The following is a 10,253-nucleotide window of genomic DNA, read 5'->3' on the forward strand; positions in this document are numbered from 1 at the left end:
CAGACATCCAGTTTTCTAATTTGTCTGACGAGGAGCCTTGCATTTTGGAGGAGCATGTCACAACAGAAGTTCAATACATATTATGAAAAATCTGGGTAGACTTGGCTTTAGAGGCAAGTTTCGTGACCTTGTTTAGTTTAAAACTAATCAATAATGGGCATATCTTTCAGAACCAGTATTAACTATGGGAGGTATGAGACAGGGATTCCCACTGTTTAATTTACATTCAAATTATAGAATCCCTGGTTGTGTACTGCCTTGGAAATGTTATCCAGGCATTACAATGGTTATTCTACAGTAAATGTTTAATTTAACGTGTGTGATTTGCTGCTATAAGTTTCTGACCCAAGGCAACACACAAATTTCTCACCCATCAATTTGGCTGTCAGATGCTGTCAGCTGTTTGAATACCTGTGCCTTGCTTGTTTCCAACTGGTGACCAATAACTAACAGTTATTCTGCCACCTAGTGACCAATAACTAACAGTATTCTGCCACCTAGTGACCAATAACTAACAGTTATTCTGCCACCTAGTGACCAATTGTCAAAAGAGCCCAGCAGTCACAATAGAAAATGCTGTATTATCTAACCAATAAACTGTTAAATCCTGGACAAATTGACAAGGAAATTATTTATAAATACACCCCTTAGAGTTAGAGTTAATTGATGAATTCCTTTAATTTGCTGCATATTCACTAGGCAAATGTATATACTCATGCAAATGAGTAGGAGGAGAGACAGCTTCTCTCTTTACATGGGTTAGCTTATTAAAACACAGGAAATCTCTTTGATCATTTTTTTTTTATAAACCCAAATAGAAGTGAATGCCAAGAAGACATAAATAATTTTTTTATTATTATTTTTATTTTGGGACATCCTAAAAGCATGCCATTCTCTTCAATTGTTGCACAGGTGAATCAGAAAGTCTCTTGGTATTTTACCAGTGAATTTATGGTGGCCAAGTACCACGACTCCATAGTGGTATTTAGGAAAATATAGTTGCCTTGGATTATGCATTACTTCAAAGTTGACTTGCTTTCCGTTTCATACCTTCCCCTGCGCCCTTTGTTGGAGACGGGGGGGAAGTCTTGATGTTGTGGGCATGATCTGGATCCTATACCTTTCCCCCCTTTTCCCTGTTTTTCTCAACTTTTCCTCCTTTGTTCCTCATTATTCTTACTTTTTTTCTTCCTCTTATTTGTCAGTCTTTGGTCATGCATTTTATTTTTCGTCCTGAAGATAGAATGTACCGGTACTTAGCCTTGTATCTTTGTACTTGTTTTGTCATATATGTAAACTATTTGAATTCTATTGTTTAAAAAAAAAAACTCAATAGAAATAATGAAACAGAAACAAGAGAGACAATTTTACCTTGATCAGCAATACTAGAGCATTTTTAGCACTGATTAGTGACACGTATCTACCTCTCTGTGACCTCCGAATTTAGGGCATTTTTCCTTTTGTTGGCCAAGAAACCTGGGGAAATTTGTGGTGGCCCTTAGCATGTCTAGAGCGGTGGTTGCCAACCTTTTCAGACCCATGGACCACTAAATTTATCAGCTCTGTACCGCAAATGCGCGGGGAGCCGTGTGTCACTCAAAGGGGAAGAAACTTGCCCCATAGTGACGTCATGATGCCATAACCCACCTACTCTCCCATCACAGGTCTGAGCCTGCATCCAGAGACACAAGCCACCCACCGCCCCGAGTCTGCCATCCATACGGGAGACATGGTCTGCGGCTCTTAATGAGCTTCCTCGTGACTCCGCCCGGGGGTGCACCAGCCAGAGCCGGAGACCACTGGTGGTTGGCAACCGCTGGTCTAGAGTGTCTCTCTTTTTCAATTTCTAATGTTAGGACGTGTGAGCTTCACAAAAAATGAAAGAGGGTCTGTTATTGGCCAAGGGAAGAAAGGAGTGAACAATGACAGTGAATGACAATGGCAGTAAATGCTGCCACACAGGAGGTACAAAAGACGCTCTGTAAACTGCTATGGCAGTACAATGGGGACATTGGTATGAACTTCCAAGGAAAGGATGGTTTAGGGTTGACTTAGAACCCCACTTTCCCCAGGGCCCTAATTGACATAATAGAAGGGGTTACAGAGAGGAGAAATACTATACATTTGGGGTCCCGCTGTATTCACCCATTTTGTGTAAAACCATACTGATAAGAGGTAACTTTTCATTACAGTTTTTAACAATTGGAGCCTCTACAGGTTTCCTGGAGAGCAGCAATGACGATAGAGGGCACTATACACAACTTTTAATACTCTTAGAGCCTATAGTAATCGCATCACCACATCAAATATGGCGATTTCAGGCTTCTGAGTGTTCCAGCCAATCAGCATGGTTTCCGGTGTCCTGTGGACAGGAAGTGACGTCGCCGAGCGGCCAAAAGCGGGCTAGACAAGCAGAGGGCTTGGAGTGAGGTGACTACCTATAGGGTGTTGTGGTAATATTGCAGCCCCGTGTCACTCCGGGTGTAATGCACAGACTGTAACCGCCAGAGCTCCGATTCACCTCGTATATGTGGATCTTCTGGTGATGAGCGAAGCCCTGTAAAGAACAGGTTAAGTTACTCCATATATATCTGATGGAGGATCAGAAGGAAAACAGACCGCTAGAAGCTGAACATCCAGATGTGGAGGAGCTGGCACGGAAGCTATCTACAAATGTGAAGCTGTGTGAAGGGGTATGATGTGTTTATATGTCAGATGTTCTATCAGTACCACAGCAATATAAAACTCTGCACTCAGGTTTTTCCTTGATCTGGTACAATAATCATGTATTAGTGTAATGTGATATATATATATATATATGTTTATCAAAGTATATTCCTTTTCCCAGTTCCATTTGTGTCTTTGCAATATTTATATTTGTGGTACAACAGTCAGCTGATCTCTGGTTATGCAAAACCCCAGTACAGCATAGATTGTGCATCACTACCAGGCCTGTCAAGTGTAAACATGTCCGCTATCAGATAAAATGTATGGGGACCTAAACTCAGAATTTTTACTTTACAGAGAAGAGTAGACAACCCTTTTATTTAACCCACCTATATTCCTGCTATTCCCAAGTGTGACTTGGGGTGATTTTCCATGCAAAAAGCAATAATCCCAAGTCACACTTGGGGTCACCAAAAAAAAAAAAAAAAAAAAAACACTTACCTTGATCTGTTGTCATCCCCGACGTCCTGCTGGGCTCCGCAGGTCCTGGGGACACGTCTTGTCCCTCCGATCTGACTGCAGAGACGATCTCTGGGGTTTCCCGGTGATAATAATTACAGAATAGCTGTATTGAGTCCAATACAAAGAAATCTTGATTTAAGATATATATATATATATATATATATATATATATGTACACAACTGTACAGTTATTACATGTATCACTTATTTTTTTTTTACCAGATTTTTTTTTTATTTTATTAAAGTTTATTATTAAATATTGGACATATTTTGATGAGTTATGCCTAAGAATTATAGGCCTACAATGTAAAATAAATTTCCATGCAAAAAAAGTAATGTTTTTTGCGTGGAAATATGGACAGAATTATAACGTGGGGGGCAAAGTAAAAAGTTTGTGCTTTTTTTTTTAAGTGCAACACCCTGCAGCACCACCCTCTTTATTCTCGATCACCTAAGGGAGCCTCCCACGATACCTGAGTCACACATCCAGGAAGGCTCTTGGCTGCTCCTTCTGGGCATGCCCAAGCATTTCATCACTTTCATGAATAGGGAACAAATTGCCGATCTCACGCATGCACTGTGGTATCGGCACTCTTTTTCCCAATCTACGTCACCCGATCTTGTGCCTGCGCAATGCGACATCGGGTGACGTAGGAAGAAGATAGCGGCACCTGAAAATCCCTCTTCGCCGAGCCGAAAACGGATACCAGGATGATGCAGAACCTGATGGACAGACTGATCTGTGAGATTGAAGGTAAGTTTGTAGAGTATATGTGTACCTTTTAATTTGTCTCTTGATAGTCCCTTACATGAGACTTTATTATTACACAGTATTTATATAGCGCTATCATATTACACAGCGCTGTACAAAGTCCATAGTCATGTCTAGCTGTCCCCCAAATGGGCTCACAATTTAATGTCCCTACCATAGTTAAATGTCTTTAATACAGTTTAAGGTCAATTTTGGAGGGAAGCCAATTAACCTAACTGCATGGGTGGTGGTATGGGCAAGCTTCCTGCCAGGATTGATTATGAACCTCATCCACTGGCAGAAGAAGAAGATAACAATGTCCACTTCAGGGATTCATGCTGATTTTTTTTTTTTTTTCAGAAGACAGACACTTTCTGCCAAAGCAAAGCCAAGTGCCTCTCTGTTTGTTGCTGAGGTTCATTTGTCATTTGTGCTAAAATATGCATACTGAAGGCACTTTTACTTGGAATTTGTTTGGCTTTGACAAGTGAAAAATCAAACTCCAAGCACTTTGTCTGGTTTTTGTAACGCTGTAGATATTTTGCATCCTATCCAAATAGATGAAGTTGCTGGCATAAGCTGCAAAACATCTTCAACCTTACAAAAACAAATCCAGTTGAATGTGACTACCTACCACTGGATATCCAGTGAAAGTAGTTCTCGGGCCCTGATGGTGTCTGTTAGACATGATGGTTGGCTTGATGGACTTACACCAACATTTGTTCTTTTTAAATGTTTTTCTGACCGGGCACCGAGTGCAGTTTTCTGGAAACATCTGGTGTTTTATGAGCGTTTTTGCATAATCAGGCCCTATGGCCCTATGGAGTTTGCAGTGGACAGCACTTTTTGTTGTTGAGCGCACATTAGTAATTAAAAAGGTCAGAGGAAATTGACCAGATTTGTTCTTGCTGCCCACATTCTACTTCTCATTTCAGCAGTGTTGTGCATGTATAACACTTTAACCCTGGAAGAAGATAGACCACGCCAGGTTCCCCTCTGTTCTACAAAAATGTTCTAGTAAGCAATCATTTATACAGTGTTATGACTGAAGGCTGTAAATATTACAGCAAAGTCTAAATTTTTTGGGCTAGTAAACATGTAAAGTGAGAATTTGCTTAATTCAAAATAAGTCTTTGAGATTTTCATAGCAATAATATGTGGTGAAATTCAGCTGTAATCTTGATGCAGTCAAGTCAGTATGGAACAAAAATCCAGAGGTTGCTGTCTGCTTTGCTTTCTTTATAAATCTATACTATGAAGAAATCTGCTTTGAAGGCAAAAGGGGACCTGCCCCAGACTAAACTGGTGTATTTTTATTAAAGTATCTCTGTGATTGTATATGTGTGTCTGTCTCTTCCCATCAGTTATTACCTTTATTTTTATATTCTACAGAACAGCAAACAAGATGGGCAAGAGAGTGGAGCAAATAAACCAGCTATGTCTGACTTCAGTGACCCAGTTTACAAAGAAATTGCAATTGCAAATGGATATGTTAACAGAATGACTAAAGATGAGCTAAAGGCGAAGCTCACAGAATTAAAATTGGACACTAGGTAAAGTGATTACATAAAATAGTTACATTACTAACTGATTGTAGTAACTTTTAGGACCTGCAGCAGCCTTCTACCTTCCTAAAACCATTGTGTTCAACTGCCAGGCTGTTTTGACCAGAAAAACTCTTGACACTTCTAGGTAGTGTCAGTTCTAGCTTTCAAGTTCAAACCCATTTTTTTCCAATGACGCAACTATACACACTGTTTTTGGCAGCCCTACTGCCTAACAGGAGGCAGGAAGGAGTAGGTATGCTTCAGCACAATCGTTAACTGCTTAAGTATGTCCTGTCATAACTGTTCATAATTCTGTTGTGATCGAGTTTGGGAGACCACTGCATAAAAGGCCGCACCCCTAAATGTCTTTGCTTTTTTTTTTTTCCCAGTGGGTTTTCTGAAATATTGGATCAGTGGATCAGAATATGTAACTTTCTTTTAAGCTATGTACTGTTTTTTTTTTTTAATAAATAATCAATATTGGGTATGTCAACAATTTGCATATTAAATGGCATGTATTAGTCCAGATCTCCTTGGACAGTAAAGGATTTTACAGACATATGATACAATGCATGATTAAACAAGAATTAAATCAAGCACTATCTGTGTAGGCAGAAACCAGGTGAGCAAAAGCCATAACTTTCTCACAAGGCTGAGTGCAGCAACAAGACACAGTGTGGTTTTGCTGCATCCACAAGTTTCTCACAGGCAGACATTACCAAGCCTTTTCTGTTTTTGAGGTACAATATAATTACAAGTTTTGTCTTCTCTTCATTACAGGGGAGTGAAGGATGTTCTCAGAAAACGTTTAAAGAATTATTATAAGAAACAGAAACTTACTCGTATTTTGCCAAAGGACTCCAGTGAGGTTGACACATATTATGACTATATCTGTGTAATTGATTTTGAAGCCACCTGTGAAGACAGTAATGCACCAGATTACATCCATGAAATTATAGAGTTCCCCATTGTCTTGCTGAACACAAGGACTTTAGAAATTGTGAGTTTAATCAGTTTCTAATTGTTATGCAAATCTAGATTGCAATAGTAACTATTTCCTACTCTCTTCATACTGCTGTTTGTTTTTCCTTTGTCCTGGTATACAAAAACTATTTCTTATACATGGCTGTTAAAATTTAAAAGGTTTTGTCATTATGTTTGCAAAGGACACTTCTCTGTTGGCAGAACAAATGTTCATGTATACCATGTAAATGTTAGTGTCGCTCTCTCTTTAATCATTAAATGAACACGCACACAATTTTTTTTTTTATTTTATTTATTTTTTATATATATACATTTTATCATGCTGTGTTTCCTTTAGCATCTCACCTTTACACCAGACCCTAGTGTCTCCTCCTTTGATGCATCATTCCCTGTAAGAGACCTAAACATAGAAGTTGCAGTGGTCAACCCAGAAAATATTTTAAGCAGGGTGGGAGGAAATTGTAGGTGGGTGGCAGCCCCTGTATTGTGACAACTAACTCAGTAACCACCCAAAAAACAGCCGGGTGGTTACTGAACCACCACTGGGCGGCGTGCCCAGCTAAAAGGGGCTGGGGAGAACACTGACTTGGAAATCAATGGTGTATGTACGTCCATCTTTGGACAAATATCAAAGAGAACCTTTACTGAGAGATTATGTAAGCTGTCATTTCTGATCTAGTGCTAACAGATACAGCTTGCCTGGTGGTGTTCTGATTCTCTGCCAGTATTGCCTTCTGACCCAGAATGAGTATACAGCTCGGTTCAGCTAATTGTCACTCCATGTCTTTCTTATTTGTGACTGAAACTGATACCAAAAGGTCAACTTCATATTCAGACAATTTGCATGCTTTATAAAAAGGTGAGCAATGACTGCTTACACAATCTCGCAGTATAGGTCCACTTCAACCTCCTATCTGCATCTACTTGTCTAAATTTGTATAAACTATGTATTTTTTTTAAATGGATTTAAACCAATATAAAGCTATAATGACACTTTTTTTTTCTAAATACATGATCATACTTATTTTTCCATTTCTAGGAAGATACTTTTCAGCGGTATGTGAGGCCAGAAATCAAGCCACAACTTTCACAGTTTTGCATTAATCTTACTGGAATTACTCAGGTAAATTAAGCAAATAAACTAGACATCTTTGTTACAATATTTGAATGTTTTGATGGCATTGTTTCCTTGTGGTAAAGCAAAGAAATTACACGTCCTAGTCCAAGCTGAACTCAAATAGTCGTTTGTAACCTTGCTTTTCACACCCCCCACTGCAAGGGTGCATTACTCATATTTTGTTAGGGAATGAGGAGTAAAATTTACTTTAATCTTTACTCCTGCCACCATCACTCTTTTTCACAGCCTGATACTTCAATTTGTGAGCAGTGCTTTGGCACCATTCTATGCTCAGAGATTTGGGGATGACTCCAGCTAGGCTATTTGGTTAAGGAAGAAGCTGCAGGGGAGAAGAGAGCCAGCTGAGGGGGTCCCCTTCTGCATTGCAAAGGTTATTTGCTCAGTTATTGGGATAAAATGAGTAAAACTAACCTTCTATAAAAAATATTTTTGCTTGCATTTTAGGTTTGAGAATGCATTAAGCAGTAGTATATGGATGTGAATAACCAAAAAGTAATAAATGTGATTCCTGCCTAAAATACATAAATCTCTGGTAATTACTTACATTTTACTGCAAGAAAACAGATGAGTGGAAACTGGTTCTAATTTGAATGTGTTGGGGGGAATACTTCATGCAAGTAACAATTTATGTAAATGATGAAACATGTTAGTGTTGTGCTTCACCATATGTATGTACTCTCCTTTTGTCTGGCACCCCCATCTTTTTGAACTTTCAATTCATTATTGATGTTGCAGGATATTATAGACCAGGCAGATACATTTCCTGTAGTTCTTCAAAGTGTTGTCGATTGGATGAGGGAAAAAGAGCTGGGCACGAAGCATAAATATGCTATACTGACTGATGGGTAAGTTTTTAAGCTTTTTGTAGTTAAAAAATGACAAGGTAGTGTGATGGTCATTGTTTTCTATTTATTTTTCGAGGATAATGTTTTGCAGTATTTTACGTTTATCAATCTATATTTTTGCATTCCAATACACTGTCTTGTGTTTAAAAATATATTTTTACCTCCAAGTGAAGAAACAGTAATATGTTCTTCTTACAGTAATATGTAACTATTGTTTTCATACATCTGCAGGTCCTGGGATATGAGTAAGTTCTTAAATATGCAGTGCCGCATTAGTAGGATTAAATACCCTCGCTTTGCAAAGAAGTGGATCAATATTCGCAAGTGCTATGGAAATTTCTATAAGGTTAGTGCATTGTAGATTCCGATAAGGAAAGCACTGGTATCCCTTTGTCTCTTATTTTTGCTCACCAAGCTGCAAGGGGTTTAAACAAATGTATGACTGAATGACAGAGCTCCCATGTAATTTCATTATAGATATAGAAATATATCTGCTTGCTACACACATGGGATTAAGATACACAATTTATGCAGATAGTTTACTCCAGCATAGACTTTTATCTTGAATCTCATATTTTAGCTCTGTGGCAGTCTTCCAAAAAGGCATCTTGGAGACACAGAATCACCATTGTCTGTGGAAGAGGTGAAAGTGAGAAACTTTTCTAATCCTAGGGTTTTAAAAGTACACATGCATTTAAAGGTAAGGGTCTGAGGTTATATTAGCACTTAAACTTTATGTATGATGGCCTGTGCAGTTACATAAAGGAATACTCTTATCAGACCAATTTTGAGGCTGTTATTGCTGACCTCCTTCTGAAAATGTTAGTTGCCTGGCTGCAGTTGTCCTCCTTTTTCTTCACTATTCATGAACACCCACTCATCTCTGTGCAGAAACATATACACTGATTTCTGATATTTGATTTCTAATGTTATGATTCTGTTGTGTACATTTTACTTATATTGGCAATTTAATCTGTTTGTTGTTTTAACTAGTTGCTCTGAGATAGATAGATAGATAGATAATTTTTATGAGCATGGAGACAACAATTAAGTTCAGGTTGTTTATTTTAAAACAGGTTCCAAGGAATCAGACGAAGCTAACGACAATGCTGGAGAAGCTAGGTATGAATTATATTGGACGTCTTCACAGTGGTCTGGATGATTCAAAGAACATTGCCCGAATAGTTATTCGTATGCTTCAAGATGGCTGTGAACCTCGAGTGAATGAAAGAATGCACACAGGACAGCTAATGACAGTGCCCAGTTCTCTGCCCTTTGAAGGAGCTGCTATTCCCCAGAATCCACAGTTCAAAAATTAGTTTGGTTTTCTGTTCATGTTTTAGGAGCACTTTAAAATATTTTAAACTGTTCATTTGCTTTCATTATATAGACTTGCAAACTGTGCCATGGTAAATTTTTAATATTCTGGTAATTGTGGATAAAGCATATTGGTTTTGGAAATAAAAATGTTAATATTTCTGGTCTTTATACTTCAGAAAAAATTGGACAAACTGCACTGTTCACTTATTCTTTTGGCCCATTTTCCCCCCCTCCACCACCCCCACCACAGATAAAATGAGTGCAGTTTCTCAGTTTAGTTTTACATCTGGGGCTGCAAGTCTTCCCTGTTCTGGCCACAACTTTACCTAATATTAGTGTGGTTCAGTGCCAACCGAAGAAAAAAAAAAAATAGTGGATTTCCCAGGACTTTTTATAAGGCTGGGTCTACACGTACGTTTTAAAAAATGCATGTTAACGTTCCTACTGCTTTTATATGCGTTTTATGCACTTTTATTAGC

The 10,253-nt window shown here is 38.5% G+C and overlaps 1 protein-coding gene across 2 annotated transcripts; it reads left to right on the forward strand.

Moving 5' to 3' along the window:
• The first annotated feature begins 2,375 nt into the window (after positions 1–2,375).
• Positions 2,376–9,932, forward strand: ERI1 (exoribonuclease 1). 2 transcript variants are annotated; one of them, XM_072405238.1, is made up of 7 exons: positions 2,376–2,693; positions 5,333–5,493; positions 6,268–6,487; positions 7,511–7,594; positions 8,345–8,454; positions 8,686–8,800; positions 9,531–9,932. In XM_072405238.1, the coding sequence occupies exons 1-7, from the start codon at positions 2,595–2,597 to the stop codon at positions 9,771–9,773; spliced, it is 1,032 nt and encodes a 343-aa protein (XP_072261339.1). In that variant the 5' UTR covers positions 2,376–2,594; the 3' UTR covers positions 9,774–9,932. The 2 variants fall into 2 exon arrangements, with proteins under 2 accessions (XP_072261339.1, XP_072261340.1); XM_072405239.1 differs by having other exon boundaries at positions 2,410–2,430.
• Positions 9,933–10,253: the final 321 nt, after the last annotated feature.

The sequence above is a fragment of the Pyxicephalus adspersus genome, chromosome 3, assembly GCF_032062135.1.
Source record: "Pyxicephalus adspersus chromosome 3, UCB_Pads_2.0, whole genome shotgun sequence".
NCBI classification, from domain to species: Eukaryota; Metazoa; Chordata; class Amphibia; order Anura; family Pyxicephalidae; genus Pyxicephalus; species Pyxicephalus adspersus.